This window comes from Anomaloglossus baeobatrachus, chromosome 5 (genome assembly GCF_048569485.1).
Source record: "Anomaloglossus baeobatrachus isolate aAnoBae1 chromosome 5, aAnoBae1.hap1, whole genome shotgun sequence".
Classification (NCBI taxonomy): domain Eukaryota; kingdom Metazoa; phylum Chordata; class Amphibia; order Anura; family Aromobatidae; genus Anomaloglossus; species Anomaloglossus baeobatrachus.
The window spans coordinates 173205533-173225387 of NC_134357.1; the positions used below are offsets into that span (position 1 = coordinate 173205533).

The window sequence follows — 19855 nt, forward strand, 5'->3', positions numbered from 1 at the left end:
TAACCTTGGGGATCTGGTGATGTCACGTCAAGTTCTGGATTACGTGACATCACTGTGACTGGCTGCAATCTCCGTAAGTCACTGAGCTGTGGGCGGAGTTTCACCACTCAGCACAGCCCAGCATGATAGCCCAACAGCTCCCTGCTTCCTCCTCCCTCACAGCAAAGTACTGCAAGCAGGAGACACTCTGGGCTGTGACAAGCGGCGAAACACCGCCCACAGCCCAGTGACTCAGGAAGACTGCGGCCGGCCGCGGTGATGTCACATGGTCCGGAACTTGACGTGGCATCACCAGATCCCCGAGGTCACAGAGCCCGGGGTCACATGATGGGGAACAGCGGTCCACAATAGCACCTCTCACAGGCACTTTTGCCAACATAAGGTATTTGAGAGAAACATTGTTTCCTCAACATAATATCGATCTAGCAAATAATACATATGGGTGAACAACCCCTTTAAGGTCATAAAAACTCATGTATGACAAGGATGGTCATTCATCTGAAAGGCTTTATGCAATACTATCATTTTCTTTAAAAAAAAGCTTCCTGTGATAAAATTAGTTCTTATTATCAGTTTTTGGATAAAAGATCCCTTTTATGTATATTAAATTGGCGAAAAACAGTGAAATATCTCCCCATAATCCTCAGCGTGATTAGATTTTTTTATTTTTACATAGAAGTTTCCAGCTGAGTAAGCATCTTGTCCTTCCTTCCTCTGTGAAAAATAGCACAAAAAACATTTCCAATACATTGAGGATTCTTCAATCATAATCTGAGCCCTTAGTAATATCATTGAATATTTCATCGAATCTCTACTAATTCATCAGACGTTTAAAACCTTGTAATTGCTTTAAACATTGAACAAAATGTTAAGTGAATAACAAATGAAACTCCCACATGAAAAAATAAAAAAGCTTAAGCCTGTATTGCTCTTGTGCTATGTTCATAAGTGATACGTAATATACTTTTATTTGATTGACAGATCCAGGACGATTGTGTTAAACATGATTTTAGTCATTCCTTTGTCGCTCCCAAATTCTAGTCATGGTCAGGCATCTGTTGTGTTAAATAGGCAAGCATGTATTTTGGCACATGTGAATGTTAAGTGTCCAGAAATGAGAAGCATTGAAAATAACACAACAGGAAAAATGAACACACAATGTAACTGTAATTCTTTCATTGGGATAGTTGTCATGTAACAAAATACAATTATGGTTTCCGAATGGTGATGCTTTTGGCCCTTTTGGTGGAAAGATCATTTTGACCCCAATGGTAAATTCTAAACACTTTGCACCTGGAAGAAGTTTTAAAGCATTTTGAATGAAACACCCACCAGCATTCGAAGGAGCTAGAAATCAAACATAGTATATAATTTAACACATTAATGTATCCATTGTATGCTTTGCCACTCCACGAACTTTTCTTTCCCTTAAAAAAATATTTTGTTTAGAAAACATTATGATATGAGGGCGATAGACTATTTGGTTTCTTCTATGTAGATGCTCTTAAATTAATGCATATAAATAATTTATTTCCTTTCATCTTATTTTCGCACATATTCTGTTACGCTAAGCATCCGACAGAGTAGTCCGAAGCCAAAATCACACATGGAGCATTGAGTCCCTATGCGTTTCATTTCTTAAGACAAATTGTGCCTCTGGGTCAGTTTTTGCTTTTGGGCTCAGGGGCAGGAAAGCTGTGTTTTCACTGGCACTTTCCTCCATCTCTAGACAAGTGATTTCCATGTCCTCTGACCGTCTTCTTGCATCGGTCAGAATTTGTATTTGCTCTTGTACAGTTTCGAGCAAAATTTTGACTTCTTTTTGCTCTGCTATAAGACAGTTGCTAGGCGTAATGTTCACCTTCACAAGTTCACTTGAATGGGAGTTTTTGCACAGTTTGACACCTGCCATTTCAGAAACATTCTGCATTTGCAAACAGGAATCATCTAGCCCCACTGAGGGTATAATAGGAATAGAGCTGGCCCTTGATGTTGAAAAACTGATGCGGTCCTTTTGATCCATATTATTAAAATAGGATTGTGTTTCTTTTGAGCGTAGTTGCATATTTATTGAACTTTTCTGGGTTTGAGTCAAATCAGTGGAGGAGCACCTAAAGAGACAAGAGAGACATGATTTAGTTTAAACATTAAGAATGTGATGTTGTCAAAATGAAATAAAACTATATATTATGTGTTCCAAAGTATTATCATAGCATTACAGTAGTCCACTTACAGAAAATACCAAGAACTTGTTATAAAATGGAAGAAATGTGATGCAAATTGAAGTAGCAGACTGACAAAATTAAGAGTTGTATGTGCCTTGCAAGATACCCTGGACAAATTACAATAAAAAGTAATACATGCGTGTAGAGCATAAAAATTTGCAGCACTCCCTACTGGATCTGTTTAAAAATAGCACTTTATTGGGACATCAAGTGCTGGAAGTGGACTAAAAGAAGCCACTGCTGTTTTGCGTGTCACCATGCTTCTTCTGGTGAGTTAGAAGAGGTGTGGTGACATTCAAAACCGAAGTCACACCTTTGACTTCACCTCCTGCACATGATGTCCCAATAAAGTACTTTGTTTTAAACAGATGCAGTGGTGAGTGCCGAATATTTTTCTGCTCTATATGCATGACATATAACTTGTTTTTTGGCTGAGCACCACATAACCTGGTAAATACAAGAAAATAGAATTTCCTTTTGTGCCATTTATTAGCTTTATTGGCTTACCATATATTAAATCTTGACTAATTAGCAGAGCTGACATAAATTAGTTTAACTTAAAGTAAGAGAACCTTGTCAACAATGCCAAATGTACCAAATCAATGCATTACATTAAATGGAAGGAAGTAGAAAAGTCAGACATTTTAGTTATTTCTAATTATTTTACTCCAAGATTGTGGAAAATAAATGAACTTCTTCTTCCATGACCGTTGTACCTCAAAAAAGCATAATACATCATTGTTGTACAGCACTTTATTCTAGTTTCTGTGACTTCATCATAAAAAATGTAGATCAAATCAAATGGTGGGTTGAGTGCAGGTGTAGATGTTGGTCTAAACGATAATATCCATATTGTAGGGTCAACAAATAATCACCAGTTGTTCTATGACAACACAATTTCCAACAGTATATTTATATAGTCCCAATATATAATTTGGCCATACAGCATTATATCTCCAGAATGCAGCATCCTCATCAATCAGAAATATCCACTATTCAGTTTTCATATGCAGCTGTGTTAAAGGCAGAAGGAGTAGTTCACAACACAGAGCAGATGGCAGTAGCCATTATATATTGTTGCAACATTTTTTCTCCAGCTAGGGATTTATTTGGCACCTGAAGCAAATAAAATATATGCAAGACAACTAACACAGTCCTGACTGTTTAAATTGTCAGTTCCTCTAGCCTTATATTACATTTACAAAATTATAGGTAAGTGTTAAATGGTTACATTATGATAGAAAATGATCCCTCAATACAGTAGTGTACAAATGTGTAGGCAGGTGTGGAAAAAATGCTACAGAGCAAAAATCCTTTAAAAATAGAAGCCTTAAGAGGTTTTTTTTAGCAAATAACAAAATGGAAAGTGCATATAAAGTTTTAACTAGCCTTCTCACTATTCCAAACATCTTGGAGAACTAACCACAGATCTGGCCAGAATTCTCCAAACAGTAGATGAGTGCAACTGAATCCCAGTAGTTGCTTCGAGTTATAAATCGATATCTGTTCTGGACATTTTCAGATTGCGAAGGGAAGTATGTTGTGTCTAGAGTTGAGCGATGTTCGATTCGAACGGTTTGCCAATTTCAAATTCGAGTGATTTTGGTCAGTGATCGAGTCGTCTGACGAACTTGAACGATTTGCTTCAAGTTCGGCGGTTCAAGTTACGTTCGATAACGGCTAGATCACCAAAAAGCGTAGCTAGTTACTAGCTGGCTTTTCACTGTAATACTGTGAGTCAGTGTTAATAATGATATTATCAAAATTCAGCGTATAGTGTGCGGGGGGAACGGGGTTTAGATCAGTGCTGCTGAGTGCTGAAAGAATTGCGATCGCCATTTTTTTTTCCTAACCGCACATCCAGTGGGGCGGGCCAGGCTGTTAGACAATCACAGACGCACACACAGCGAAGTGGATTTTTGCAGACAAGGAAGGGCATGTGTCATAGGCTGTGCATGTCATATATCTTTGCTCTATAAGACCCGGCCATTTTCCCCATCGCCGCTATTATCTCTCTGCTGCGGGTGGGTGACAGTCACCGCTCCCGCTGCTGCTGCTGTGTGCGCTATAGATATACAGTGCAATCTACACATTGCTTTAGGGATTAGGGACTACTTGTAATTTTAGCCCTTTTCAGGGCTGCATTACAGCCATTCATAGCCATTGTTGCTAGGCATGTCTGTGGCAGCGCTGTGCAGGGGTTTATATCACAGCGTCTGGCTACATCAACTCAGGCACTTCAGGGATATTACGTGAGGTTTCCATTTTGCTATACCACCTCTGCATTGTAAGGCACCTGTCCATTTTTGCTATGCAATTTTTATTGCAAAAAGTGCAGGCATTTTTGGCCATACTTTCATTGTCTGGGATATTACGTTAGGGTTCCTCTGCTGACAATTTTTCTATACCTCCTCTACATTGTACAGCACCTGTCCATTTTTGCTACGCAATTTTTATTGCAAAAAGTGCAGGCAGTTTTAGGGCCATACTTTCATTGTCTGGGATACTACATTAGGGTTCCTCTGCTGACAATTTACAATTTTGCTATACCACCTCTGTATTGTACGGCACCTGTCCATTTTTGCTACGCAATTTTTATTGCAAAAAGTGCAGGCAGTTTTAGAGGCCTAGTTTCATTGTCTGGGATACTACGTTAGGGTTCCTCTGCTGACAAGAAAGCTACACCACCTCTGCATTCTACACCACCTCTCAATTTTTGGTACGCGATTTTAAACTGCAGGGAGTCCAGCCAATCTGTGAGAAATGTGCAGGCATAGATTTAATGTTGCCTTCATCCAAAGGTGGTGCTCTCGATGTCTGATAGAGCTCAACACCAGCAGCTGTTTCCACTTTCAAAACAAATGACGACCTGCAAATCACACTGCCTGTTGCTGTTAAAGGGGTGGAAGGTCTGCGTCCAAACGTATGTGTGACTGCTGTCCCCACAGTCACAGAGGATGAAGAGCACTTGATGGGGCAGACGGTGGTTGCACCGCCCCGCTAGGCATCATTGTAGCACAGTGCCCTTCCCACTGCAACTTATGCTTCATTTAAAGTTGTGTACAGGGTGGGCTCCCCAATATACAGCAAAACCACGCACTAGGAAAAGGACTCTAGGCAGTTGGGTTGATAAATGATTGTTTAAATTTACCAAAACAAAAGATAACAACCATGCATAAAACTGAAAGAATAGAACAATCTATTCACAATTCCAAAAAGCTTACACCCTTAGGCTGCGACACTCGTAATGGCGATTTAGAACCCCTTCTCACCAACCTTTGCCTAACCAAGGGACTGTCTAAATAGTTGCCTTATACCTGGGAATCCCTCTGCGTAGCAGGAGTAATTGTGCGTGTGTGTGTGTGTGTGTGTGTGTGTGCGAACACGACCTACAAGTGGTGCATCACAAGAGCTTACAACGTATCTACCTAAACATAGTCAAAACCCATTAACCCCCCTGAATACTCTTGTTTGCTGAAGCCTCACAGATAAGGCAGATGATAAAAGTGGTAAGGCAAACCACACAGCTCATCAACACAGTCATGGAAATCTTAGAAAGCAACAGTCAATGCAAACATGTGTTGCTGTTCCTCTAGGTTTTTAACTGTAACTGACAAACTGACAGAGCAGAGGCAGCAAGTCTTATTGTCTATATAGTCGGCCTAAGCAGAACAGCTATGTGTTTTGTTATCAAATCAAAGTATTGGGTGCACGCAGTCCTGGCTTGGCCCAGCCTACCGTACCCAGGTACTGTGGTGTCCAGTTTGCCATAAATACAGACTTGACGATCCTCTCACGGTAATCAGTGTAGACAGCAACGGAGGAATGGCAGTCTCCGGCACAGGATGCTGCTCACAGGCGTTACGGTCCTCCGCACCAAACTCCAACACGAGTCTCCTCACAATCCACCACAGTGTTTCCGCGGCAGCTCCCTTCTGTTCCGCACACCTTTTGCTTTTCCTTCAGTTCACATACAGCACCTACTCCGGTCTCCAAGTCCACAGCCGAAGACCGTTTTGATATTGCTATAGTGACCAAACAGTCAAAGGCAGATGCAAACCAGCAGCCCCTTGTGGGTAGTCAGCAACAATGCATACAATTAACGGCAAATAGGCATCTTGCATTCACAGTGGATAAAGGGCATCAATAAACCCTAACCCTATCACTTCATATTCATGTGACGGTTCATGGATGAAGTACTCAAAGTATTGATTTTTTGGCCTCTACTTAGAGATTGGTTACAAATCTTACAGATGGCATGAGTTGTGTGATCATTTGTGATATCAAAAAATCCCCAGGCTAAGCAAGGCTTACAGCACTTGCGACCTGCAGAGCCACCATGACTTCTGCTTAGAGGCAGAGTTGTGGCTGAGAATTCAGTGGTTGACGTGCTTCCAGTACTTTGTCTCTGTCCATAAAGACGCAACCTAACCTCGTCATCAGTAGCATCCTCCTCCACCTCCTCTGCTGACCTCATCGACTGGCTGACTGTGGTTTAACAGTAAGTGGGGACTCCAACCTCATCATCACCCTATGTGTTTTCACTCCCCTCGTACTGACTCCCCAGAGCAAACCTCTTCCTGCCCTGACCGAATAGTAAAGTTGTCGTTCCAATCAGGTATCTGAGTCTCATCAGCATGTTCCCCATTGTCTCCACCAAGAGGATTTATAGTTTGGGAATGAGGGTCTACATTATGCTCAGAACCTTCTTCAGCGGGGCCTGGATCCAACTCACAAAGCTTCTGGGCATCCGTGCAGATCATTTCCTTGTCTGGACTTACTGCAGCTTTGGAGCAGACCTCTGATTCCCAGGCTATAATGTGACTGAGCAGCTCTGCAGACTCAACCATCTCTGTTACCCCATACTCAGCAGGGCAGGTGGAAACTTAAGAGCTGGTAGGAAGCAAGTGCAATTGGGGTGACACCACAGAGGAATGGAGTATTTCGGATATTGATGTTAAGGTGGAGGAGAAGCCATCCATTGAAGCACCTGTTTTTTTGGTGCCTCATCTACAGTTGTTAGCGATGGTCGTGTCTGTAAACAAAGGGATCATATCAGATTATCCATGGGAGGAAGTAGACATCTTGTTTTGTCTGGAAGTTTTGATTACGAATCGGTGCCGCCGTAGCCGCAAGCAGCCTTCTGCGGTTCCAGTTGCGCCAAGGTGTCAGCTGCCATTTTTGCCCGTGCCTCTGGTCATCCAGCTAGCTGCTTCCTCCTCCACGTCTAAGTGTGGAGAGGTGGCTAGTGTGCATGCGTGTGCCGATTTACCCCAGCCACAGCCTAAGTCCAGTGTTTCGCCTAGTGAGCATGCTCAGCCTGACTGTGCCATTCCTGAGGCAAAGTACTCAGTTTGGGCTACTGAGCATGCACCCACACTTACTGCAAAAAGCCTCTTTGCACAAGTACTTGAACTTTGTGCCGTGTCTAAGTCCTGTGTTGTGTCTACTGAGCATTTAGTGCATCAGAGGCTAGGTCCGGTAAGGATCTCAATGGCCATGTCCGTGAGGTGGCAGGCCCTAATAGGCCAGATCGCATAAGGTATCCTAATGATGTGGCCACTCCAGACTGGCTCGCAGAGGCGCGCCACTATGACTTTGCATCTCATCATTGTTTGTCAGACGATGAATAGTGAGGTGTTTGGGGCGTTGCTGCCATGAGGTCATCAGTGAAGTTGCAGGTCCGGATAGTCCGCTGGTTATGTCACTGATGACGTGGCACTCTGCTATTGCCTGCTGGAGGTGCATTGTGGTTCACCCTGGGTTGGGGCGGACCCAGGTTATAAAAGGGGCAGGAGACAATATGGAGGTGAGCAGTCTTCCATTATGCTCAGACAGATCACACCTCAATGTGTTGAAGCCATTGCGGCTTTAGGACAGAGGTAGGCAGGGATAGTGCGTCGGTGCTTGACGCCACCACACTTGGTAACACAGAACGTTAATGGCCAGCTCCTGTCCTACCAGTGCTGCTAGTGCAGCCCAGTGGCATTAACTGGGCTGCTGCTGCACCTGCTGGCCACAGGTGTTCCCCCTACAAACACAGACAGTGTACCCAATGGCCCCTATGTGGTAACAGGAAGTTCCTGGGCTTGGTGTGTGGACCCTTTGACAATAACAGGGTTCACAGTCTCCAGATCCGAGTGTCGTCTAACTCGGTTCAGGCTACTATTAGTTTCAGAGCCAACAAGCACTGTATCCTCCGCCTAACCTTCGGGTTGCCAGCATCTCCTTTTCCATCTGGGAGCATGGTGGACCCCGACTGGCGATTGGGATATATACCACCTTATCCAAATCTGCCAGTCCCCCCGTAACAGATGGTGTTTCTTCAGCAGATGTTACTGTTGCTTTACCACCAACCCCACGGACGCAAACTTTTTTCCCATTTCCAACACACCTGTTCCCCTTTCCACCAGCATCTGGCCTTTTTCACTCATTTTGTATATGACCAAATTTGCAACTCTGCAGGGACACCCTACTCAATGCCGTCTCAGCGCAGCAGCCAGCCATCGGTTCCTCAGATGGGGACAAGTAAAACACCATTTCCTCCTAGCCATGACAAAGCGTTGAGATTCACTCTGTGTAGCACTGGTGTTTTGTGGAAAAGCCGATCTAAGACTGCATACCAGCTTCTGTTGATACTCCTGCATACGTGCGTCCCTTTCTATGGCAGGACTTATTTCACCAAATCTTGTCTTGTACCGGGGATCTAACAGTGTGGCAACCCAATAGTCAGCATTATTTCAAATTGTGAAAATCGGTGGGTCATGTTGTAGGTAGTAAGACAGCAAGAAGGCGCACATGTGGCTTGCGCATCCAGGAGGAACAAGTCCTTGCTGTGTTGTTGGCGGCAAGGTGACAGTCATGCTTCCTTCCTCTCCCTCTCCCCCCAACCTCGCACAACAGAAATGTTATCAAGGTCTCCCTCATCTGGGGAGTCTTCCAAGCCCATCGACAGTTGTCCTCCATTTCTTCCTGTGCTAATGCACCTTCCCCAACAGTTTGGCTGCTACTATGCGCCCTTGTTAATCTCTCTCCCCCACCGTCTTATGCCTGCCGCCTTAGTGATGCTGAATGTCTGGACCTTAAAGATCTTGTTATCCCTTCCGCATATGACTCCTCCTGTCCTTCCTCCCCTTCCTCTTGTCCCACCACCTGACTATGAATACTGTTTAGAGTGTGCTCCAGCATGCAGATGACCGGAATTGTCATGCTAATAATGGCAACGTCAATGCTAAACATCTTCGTCGACATTTGTAAACTGTGAAGAAGGGTGCATAGGTCCTTGATCTGAGAACACTACAGCAGTGTGATCTGCACCACCTCTGGATCTCGTTAGCCCAGGCTATACATCATAACGTATTGAAGCAGGGCTCGGCGGTGCTGCCACAGACACTGCAACATGTGCAGATTCAAATTCCTACGTGTCGGCACATCGCATTTCAGGCGGTGAACTGTCAGACCAAAAAAATGATGCAAGTTGTTCAGCTGCGGGGTGTGAATGGTGGAAGTGAGCACATAGCGAGCGTGCCCTCTGCAGAAGGCCATCTAGGCCGGGATAGCGGTTTAAAAATTGCTGGACAACCAGGTTCAACACGTAAGCCATACAATGCACGTGTGTCACATTGCCCCTGTGAATGGCCGCACCCAGGTTTGCATCATTGTCGCACATGGCCTTCCTTGGCTGCTGGTTGAGTGGAGACAACCATTGATGAAACTCGATCTCCAGAGCTAACCGTCCACAACTCCTCAGCGGTGTGACTCACATTTCCCATACATTTCAAAGTAAAGAGTCGACCGCCTGATGGCGTTGAGCTCTGGTGCCAGCATAGTAAGCAGGTCTGTGGGATTCCTTGTGCACAGTTACAACGCGGGTTGCCCTACTAGACAGTATTAGAGTGGAATTGGATGACCGCGACGTAGTTGAGGAGGCAGAAGCAATGGAGGAACTTCTACATACAGAGGAAGGATTGACACACAACTCGTGGGGATGGCAAGACTTGTACAGCAGACCCTTCTCCATCGCTCACCATAGGTACCCAGTGTCCAGTCAGCGACATGTAATGCCCCTGACCATGGTGACTGGGCCAAGTATCTGTGGTGAAATGCATCCTGTCACACACAGAGTTTCTCAAGTGTAGCACAGGCACGCCTTTCTTGGAGAAGTAGTGGCAACAGGCCATCTGCTCTTGGGGCACTGCAATGGAATTCAGGTCGCTAAAATCCTCTGTGTCCACCGGGCTTGAAAGGCAGCATTTCTGTAGCCAACAGCTTGCAGATGCTGAAAGTCAACCTCTTAGGCAACACATGCCCTTCTAAAATCATGTAAAACACAGCAAGGGGACTCCAAGCAGAGTCTCTCTTTTTTTTACAAAAATTGGGCCCCAGACAACACTTAAGTGGCATCAATTGTCCCACAGATGCAAACTTAAAATGTTGATTTGCATGAAGCACTCTCAAAAATCGACAAGCTTTTCATCTCCCAAGGATGACACAGGGGTAGAAAAGTCCTTGCAGATCCATGACTTGTTCATCTTGATGAACTAGTTAGTCTGTCCACATTGTCACTGGACAGATGCGTGCGCTTATCTGTCAGCACACCCACAACAGCACTGAAGACACGTTCAGAGAGAACACTGGCTGCGGGGCACGACAAGATCTCCAAGCGTAGGTGGTGAGCTCAGGCCATTTTTCCAGATTGGAAGCCCAAAATGAGCAAGGCTCCAGTTGTACAGTCATGGCATCGATTTTCATTTGGAAATACTACTACATCTGTGTCTCATCCTCCTTTTACTCGTCCAGCTCTTTTATTTCAGCATGAGTATATGTACTTGTCACTTTTCCATGTGTTTGTGGTGTCTTCTGAGCTGTTTATCACCTTGTGGACAATTTAGAAGGTGTTTTCTATGTGTTTGTATATGTTTTTGTTTGCCTGTCATTGTTTTCAATGGGGTTCGAAGGTGTTCGTCGAACATTCGCTGAATTAAGCCGCCGTTCGACGAACCGAAGCGAACACGAACACTAGGGGGGCTCATCTCTAGTTGTGACGTTTATTAGCTGCACTGTTTCTTTGGCAAAACAGGGCATCCGCAGTACTCACCATTACACATTTCTTGATCATTCTTCAAATGATCATGAAAAATGCACCTTGAAACACCAATCTACTTTTAAATATTTGCCTGCAGAGACCATGCTGATGCCATATGACTATCCTGTCTCTTATTAATATGCTGAATAGTCCTATGATGTATAAACTGTGATATAATAGAAGAATTAAGTTTTTGAAGTGAATTTATCTCTCTTCCCAAGCCCTGATTTCTACATTATTGAAAAATTCCTTCAAAAACTGTGTGCAAGTGTACTTAAAAAGATTGAAGTGGTTTTACAGACAAAGGGTATTCACACCAAAAATGGATTCGATTTACATTTCTCTGTAGCTCATTCACTTTCTATTTTGTTAATTGATTAAAATATACTGGCACTGTCATGCTGATTCTAAACATACCTTTAGGTATTTAATAGGTGGGTTAGGTTTTGCTAGTTATTCTCATCCCAGTCCTTCCTACCCTTGTCTCTGTTATTACAGGGGAGGAAGGAGGGAGGAAGCACAGGGGTGAGGAAGGACAGGCAGTCAGCCTGTTGCACCTCTCATCAAGTAACAGTGCATTTCACAAACTTTACTTGACTATATTTCAGAAAGTATACATCCGATCTCACAACTAAAGACATGTATAGAATAAGCATGATAGCGCCAGTATAGAACTGACTTTAGTTTATATATGAAAATCCTGGTGGTTGATCCTCTTTAAAGGGAACCTTTCAGATCCAATATGCACAAAGACCCAGAAGCAGTTCTGGGTGCATATTGCTAATCCCTGCCTATCTGTCCCTGTATACACTAGCATAGATAAAGAGCTCTTTAGAAAAAGTATTTCTAAAGATCTTATATTGTATTCTAATAAACAAGGGGACTAGTCCCTTGGGCGTTAGTTCCCCTGGTTAGTCGGCTATAATAGCATGTTAGTACGTCCCTGTGGGTGTACTAATGTGCTAATGAATGTGCAGAATCAGAGGATTATTTCACTCCCCTCTCCGCCGACACTGGATTTTGGCTCAGTGCACATGACCCCGGAGTTCCGGTCATGCGCACTATGAAGCCGGGTGTACGCATCCTGGCTTAAAACTGAAGTAGTGCACATGACCGAAGCTCCGGGGTCATGCGCACTGAGCCGAAATCTAGTGTCAGATGCCATGGCAGCGAAGAGGTGAGTGAGATCATACTCTGACCCTGCACATTCATTAGCATGTTAGCACGCCCATTGGGGTGTACTAACATGCTAATGGAGCTGACTAGCCAGGTAAACTAACGCCCAGGGGGATAGTCCCCTCGCTCATTAGCATACAATAAAAGATCTTTAGAAATACTTTTTCTAAAGATCCCTTTATCTATGCTAGTGTATACAGAGACAGTTAGGCAGGGATTAGCAATATGCACCCAGAACTGCTCGTGGTTCTGGGTGCATATTGGACCTGACAGGTTCCCTTTAATAAATATGAAGTTCTTTCAATTCATGCCAACCTTTATTATGTTTTCTAAATGCAAAATCCAATAGACCTCTCTAGTTAACACACATTTGGACAAATTATCTCCCCTGACAGGTTTTTTAATTTTCTCTGTGTCGTAAATATTTCAAATCTTTCTGTGTTGAAACAAATGATTTGAAACCCCTGGCGCTTTATGATCTTTTTTATTGATACTGTTAATATGATCTGTTATTTGGGTTTTTAATTTACAAGTAGCGCACCTAATATAAATAGCAGCATGTGGCAAACTACCATATATACAACATGATGGCTATCACTAGTAAAAAAAAAGAATTTTGAAAGTTTATTGCTCTTGAAACGCATCTTTCTTTTTGGCCTAATTAGGCCCCTTTCGCACATACGTTTTTTTTCCATCAGTTACAATTAATTTTGTGATTGATGTGATGGATCCCTGTAAAAAAATCGGATCCGTCGTACCACTTTTTTCATGCCAAAGATTATTTGCTATTGAAAACCTATATCATCCCATCTTGGGTGAGAAAGAGAGAGACTTTTTCTGACCAGCAGGGAATTTACACACCTAAGCATGCTCAGTTAAAAAAAAATGGATCCATCACTGAAATCTGTCATTTGCCGGTTTATTATGGATCCTGCGCCCATAGGCTTCAATTCTAACAAAGCACGGATGGAGGTGGATCCATTGCTGTCCATTTTTTTTTACACAAACAAAACATTACTATTGACGTCATCTCCGTTTGACGGACAAACATTTTTCGATGGATCCGTCAAACAACAGATGAAAGGTGAGGCCATCCGTCGCAATCTGTCACTAATACAAGTCAATGAGAAAAAACAGATCCAGCGCTGGATCCAGTTTTTTCAAAATGCGACGGATTGTGACTGATGGCAAAAAACAGATGTGTGAAAGGGGCCTTACACTTAATGTCACCACATTTGAAACTAACTACTTTGCGTTAACCATACTTAGTTTTTTTTTTTTTGCATTGTACCAAATTATGAGATATCATATATTTTTGATTATAACCACTATGGGGAATTACATAAATATCATTTTTAAGGATTTTGCCCAATAATATAATATTGCAATAAAATTGTTATGTGTATCAGGATATTTTTTTAATGTTATAAAAATTGTTACTAAAAAGAATGGAAAACACTAAGTTGATGCTGGGATTTTTGTGTTTCTATACTCCAGAAATGCGTTAAAAAATATGTTGGCTTCTGTTTTTTAGTGATTTCTCTGCAATAGAATGTATTTTTCCCTATAACCTCTATTAGACAACCTATTTTTAGTTTAATTGAATTATTTGTAATTGCCTAAATCCTGGTTACATGATCTTCTTGTTCTAATAAATTTGCCTTTGGGTATGGCTTTTATCGTGTGTGACGGATCCGCACTAGTTGCCTTCACTATTGTGTTGCCTGCTTGAGGTTTTCTAAATAAACTTGAATCAATTTAATTTGATATTAAAATACCAGCAAAATGGACGTCCTTAATTTCACCTGCAAGCCAGCAGATTACTCAGAATATGGACGAGTGGGACATTGCTTTTTTCTTTGTGTCTAGTATTATATACAGGGTCTCAAGTTTTGTAAGCACTAAAAAAAACTGCATAAAACCTTGTATTTATTTTCATACTCCCTCCAACCATGTTTATTAGTGATGAGCGAGTACTAAAAAGCTCGGGTGCTCGAAGCTCGGGCCGAGCCTCCCAAGATACTCGTGTACTCGGCCCGAGCACCGAGCCCAATGTTATCCTATGGGAGACCCGAGTATTTTTGTGAAATGACCCCCCGGCAGCATGTAGAAACCCTAAAAATGTCACAAACGTCTCAGAAGAGTGCTAAAATGACATGGCATCAGCATGGGGAAGACCCCTTGAAGCATTTATCACTCAAAAGTCACAGCTGTGAACAATTTTGTCCGAGTTTTACGCCATTTTTACGGACTCACCAGAAAACCTTCCAAAATGACACCAAAATGAATTTTCATGGCGGAAATGTTAAGGGCACATACCCAATAGTGAGATAGAGCTGGTGTATGTTACTTTTTGAGATTAATACATGAAAGATTTTACATGAAAACCTTGTGTGGCAGTCCGATGTCCAAAACGCACGTTTTGTGCTTTTTACTAACGATGTCGGTCATTTTTTTTTTTTATTCTATCTCCCTCAGTCCGTCGGTCTGTCTCTCTCTGTCTTGTCTGTCCCCCTCTCACAGTCTGTCGGTCAGTTCCCCCCCCTCTCTCTTACTTACCGTTCCCCGATCACTGCCGCGGCGCTGCACAGCTGTTCAAACTCCGGTGGCTTTTCCTCTTTTGAAAAAGCCGGCCGCTCATTAATCAATCTCGTATTCTCTGCTTTCCTGCTTTTCGGCGCCTATGATTGGTTGCAGTGAGACACGCTCCCACACTGAGTGACAGCTGTCTCACTGCAACCAATCACAGCAGCCGGTGTGTGTATACTGTGCAGTGAAATAAATAATTAAATAATTAAAAAAACCGGCGTGCGGTCCCCCCAATTTTAATACCAGCCAGATAAAGCCATACGGCTGAAGGCTGGTATTCTCAGGATGGGGAGCTCCACGTTATGGGGAGCCCCCCACCCTAACAATATCAGTCAGCAGCCGCCCAGAATTGCCGCATACATTAGATGCGACAGTTCTGGGGCTGTACCCGGCTCTTCCCGATTTACCCTGGTGCGTTGGGAAATCGGGGTAATAAGGAGTTAATGGCAGCCCATAGCTGCCACTAAATCCTAGATTAATCATGTCAGGCATCTATGAGACACCCTCCATGATTAATCTGTAAGTTACAGTAAATAAACACACACACCCGAAAAAATCCTTTATTAGAAATAAAAAACACACACATATACCCTGGTTCACCACTTTAATCAGCCCCAAAAAGCCCTCCATGTCCGCCGGAATCCAGGATGCTCCAGCGTCGCATCCTGCGCTGCTGCATAGAGGTGACCGGAGCTGCAGAAGACACAGCCGCTCCGGTCACTTCCACGCAGCAAATGAGGTGAGTAGCGCGATCAGCTGAGCTGTCACTGAGGTTACCCGCCGTCACTGGATCCAGTGACAGCGGGTAACCTCAGTGACAGCTCAGCTGATCGCACGGCTGTCTTCATTAGCTGCGTGGAGGTGACCGGAGCGGCGGTGTCTTCTGCAGCTCCTGTCACTTCCATGCAGCAGAGCTGGACGCGACGCTGGAGGTCCGTGGAGTACGCCGGACATGGAGGGTTTGTCGGGGTTAATAAATTGGTAATGAGGGACTTTGTTAGTGTTTTTTATTTCTAATAAAGGATTTTTCGGGTGTGTGTGTTTTTTAACTGTAATTTACAGATTAATCATGGAAGGAATCTCGGGGAGACACCTGACATGATTAATCTAGGATTTAGTGGCAGCTATGGGCTGCCATTAACTCCTTATTACCCCGATTTGCCAACGCACTAGGGTAAATCGGGAAGAGCCGGGTACAGCCCCAGAACTGTCGCATATAATGTATGCGGCAATTCTGGGCAGCTGCTGACTGATATTGTTAGGGTGGGGGGCTCCCCATAACGTGGAGCTCCCCATCCTGAGAATACCAGCCTTCAGCTGTATGGCTTTATCTGGCTGGTATTAAAATTGGGGGAACCGCACGCCGTTTTTTTAAATTATTTATTTATTTATTTTACTGCACAGTATAGACCCGCCCACCGGCTGCTGTGATTGGGTGCAGTGTGACACCTGTCACTCAGCGTGGGGGCGTGTCTCACTGCAACCAATCATAGGCGCCTGTGGGCGTGGAAAGCAGGGAATATGAGATGGCTGTGTACAGAGCACAGCGCGCCGGCCGGTATAAAGGCTCGGTCACGCTGTGCAGGCCGGCCAATCACTGCAATTCCACAACTAACAGGCCTGTGGCATTGCAGTGGTCTGCCAGCCAATCCCTGCATGAGGGCTGGCTCTCAAAAGAGCGCCAACATGCAGGGATGAAGACCACGAGTAAAGCACGAGTATTGCAAAATTACTCGGTACCCGCCGAGTAGACCGAGTACAGTGATACTCGTGCGAGTACCGAGTAGTAACAAGCATACTCGCTCATCACTAATGTTTATTTGATATATTTTAAACTGTTGAATACATTATCAATTGAAATAAATGAATGCCAGCATTGGACATGGACACATCACATGAAAATATTCAGCTTGTTAACTTAGCACAAATCACAAGAATGTAAGGAAACATCTTGTTAGGAATTTAATGCCAAATAAAAAGATACAAGTTTATTTAGAAAAACCTTAAGCAGACAACACAAGGCTACAAGTGTCCACCAGTCACACAGCATACAAGCCATACCTAAAGGGTATATCATATAATATAATATTTGAACAAGAAGAGCATGAAACCAGGATTTAGTCTATTACAAAGAATTAGAGAAAACCAAATATATGCCAATTAATAGAGATTACAGTGAAAAAAAATTTTCCAATTCAGAAAAATCATTAAAAACAGAAGCCAATGTAAATTTTTTTAAAGCATATCTGGATTAAAGAAACAAAGTAACAGTATAACTAAAACAGATCATAAAGCATCAGGGGTTTCCAGTATAAAGGGTAAACCTTTCCCCTTGCGGAGACTGACAAACCAATCTGGCTGCCAGTCAGGAGTCTTATAGCTGCAATGCTGCTCAGGGAAATATGCAAATTGCCTCTTCAGGGAGGCAAGAGACGAACTCTAGTGCCACCTATTGGAAGTAGCAATCCTAAAAGTCAAAAGTGACTCTTTAATGAGCCTTTTTCATATGACTTAGGAATTATGCCAGATCAGAATCTCAATTTGCAGACACGGTGTTTCGGAGTGATTGCCCATAGTCAATGTAAAGTATGAGATCTGATCTGGCTGTATGAGAAGCTATAATGGGGTCTCAGGGGAAACACTTTTTCAACATTTAAAGGTAATTTGAAATATTTTTTTATTTTTTTGGCATTAAGAAAATTAATAATGCTGTCAGGGGAGGTAAATGCATCCAATGAGTTAACTAGAGCAGTCTATTAGATATTGCATTTAAAAAACAGGATATCGTTTGGCATGAATTATAAGAACAATTTATTTTATTTTTATTATGCCATTAGTATCTAATATTCAATCAGCTAATATGTCTTTACTGACATCAGATTGTGCACTCTCTTCATTATAAGTATTTGTCCTTTGTCTACATGGGAATAATAAATTTGAACTTTTTGCATCTCACAAATAGTTAATAGCTATTGATGTTTTTAAGAGTGAATCCATTGCCTTATAAAAGAAAATTGTGTATTATAGGAGCCTTGCTAAAACAAACTATACTGTTTGATTTCACAGGTTTCATCTCTACCAACTGTGGCTCTTTAGGTTGTGCTTTCTGTATCTTCTAAATTACATATAAACAAGGACTCTTACTAACACCAGTGCTGGATTCCATTTTGAAGCCTACTAGGATCCTGGATGCTTCCTCTCTTCTTAGTGTCACCTGTAAGCCAGCAGGGTCCTTCACTGTGTATTAATAGGTTGTCCAAGCAACTGTTCTAGGGCCCTAAATTACTTTCTATTGTTTATCCTGCAATATACCTGATTGAGGATGGTATGTGATACATGGTACCTACTGCATTTTTATCAAGAACTTGTGTGCAAGAGGAAAACTGATGCGGACAGGACAGGACACTCCTAGTTTACTTTCAATACTCTTTTAATGTGGTTGGGAGTGGTAGGCTGAAGTGGATGAAGTACTCATCTTCTGACTCCCCACCTTGCTACCTGAATATGGGAGTCCTGGCTAGGTGTGTTTGCTTTTTTTGATGGTCTTTACCTGGGAGCTACAACTCTGCAGACTGTATGTTGCCTTTGGATATGGCAAACCAGGACCAGATGGTTTGCAATGAATTGAGTTAGACCAAAGTAAAAAAATACATTTTTTACTGAATTTCAACTTTATGGAAACTATGTACATCAGATAATAGGTCAACTGCTTCACAAACATCTCACTTAGTTTAAACAGGCATAGGAGGTTCTCAATTACATGTATTGACTCCTCATTTTTTGGGCACTTCATACTCTTGTATGTATGATCAGCCAGCCAATATTTCTGGGAGAAGTCCTCTTCCGCTGTGAGGGTCACAGGGGTTGAGCTGTAACACTACAGACACTCATAGCTACCCTCAGTTCTGAACTAACTAATGAGTTTCCTGCACCTTAAGGTACTTTTAACCAACATCTCAAAAGTCTACTGTTCTGTGCAGGAGAATATACGTTCCAATATGGCAACCAAAACTGACTGAGCAGCACCAATAGACCCAGAAATTAAACAGAATTGCTTTGCTGCTGCCCCTTTTGTCTGCAACAAATATACAACGTTTCTATTCTACCGAAGTGGAAACAGAGAGTACACGCACTGGTCTGGACGTGAGACATGACACGGATCAGACTGATCTACATTTTTGCGGGAAACATTATAGTAAATGTTTCACTCACTTTATTCATTGAAATCCCTGGTGTTTGTATGAGAGTCCAGTGGGCACACAACCACTGCGTAGGACCGGCCATTGGACTCATGTACATACAAATACCAGGGATTATGAATGAATAAAATACAAGGTATACTGAACCTTCTCTAACAAGCAAATAATTCTACTCATCTTCTCCTATAAACCATGCTGTGCATGGATTTGACTGCATGTACAAGATAACAGGTACCCTTTAAATATTCTTATGAAATACTACATTTAAGGTTGTATTATAGGCAATTTAAATGTCATTTCATTTACTTTATTTGGAATCATCTGGTTCAATATATTGCAAGTAGAACATCTGCTATCTGAATAACATTAAATCAGAATACCTCCCCCTCAATCAAGTGTAAACTCTGACATCCTCATATTGCATTCACTCTGTAATACTGTAACGTGACTGGCATAGAAACACGTCATTTGTTTAAAGCTCTCATTAGGTACCGGACTTTCCACTGCTTAATTAGCAGTGTGCTAAGTGTTAAACTGTTATTAAATCTACTCTTTAACCTCAAAGCTGTCAGATCCCATAA

General features: G+C 42.7%; 1 protein-coding gene across 2 annotated transcripts in view; it reads right to left on the reverse strand.

Moving 5' to 3' along the window:
- Positions 1-462: 462 nt before the first annotated feature.
- The window catches only part of NRG3 (neuregulin 3), a 1464760-nt gene continuing 1445367 nt past the window's right edge, over positions 463-19855 (reverse strand). Inside the window, exon 9 of one of the 2 annotated variants that reach the window (XM_075349019.1) lies at positions 463-2111. In XM_075349019.1, the coding sequence (XP_075205134.1) occupies positions 1601-2111 (511 nt within the window). In that variant the 3' untranslated portion in view covers positions 463-1600. The remainder of the gene's footprint in view (positions 2112-19855) is intronic. The other variant, XM_075349018.1, reaches the window with a different exon arrangement.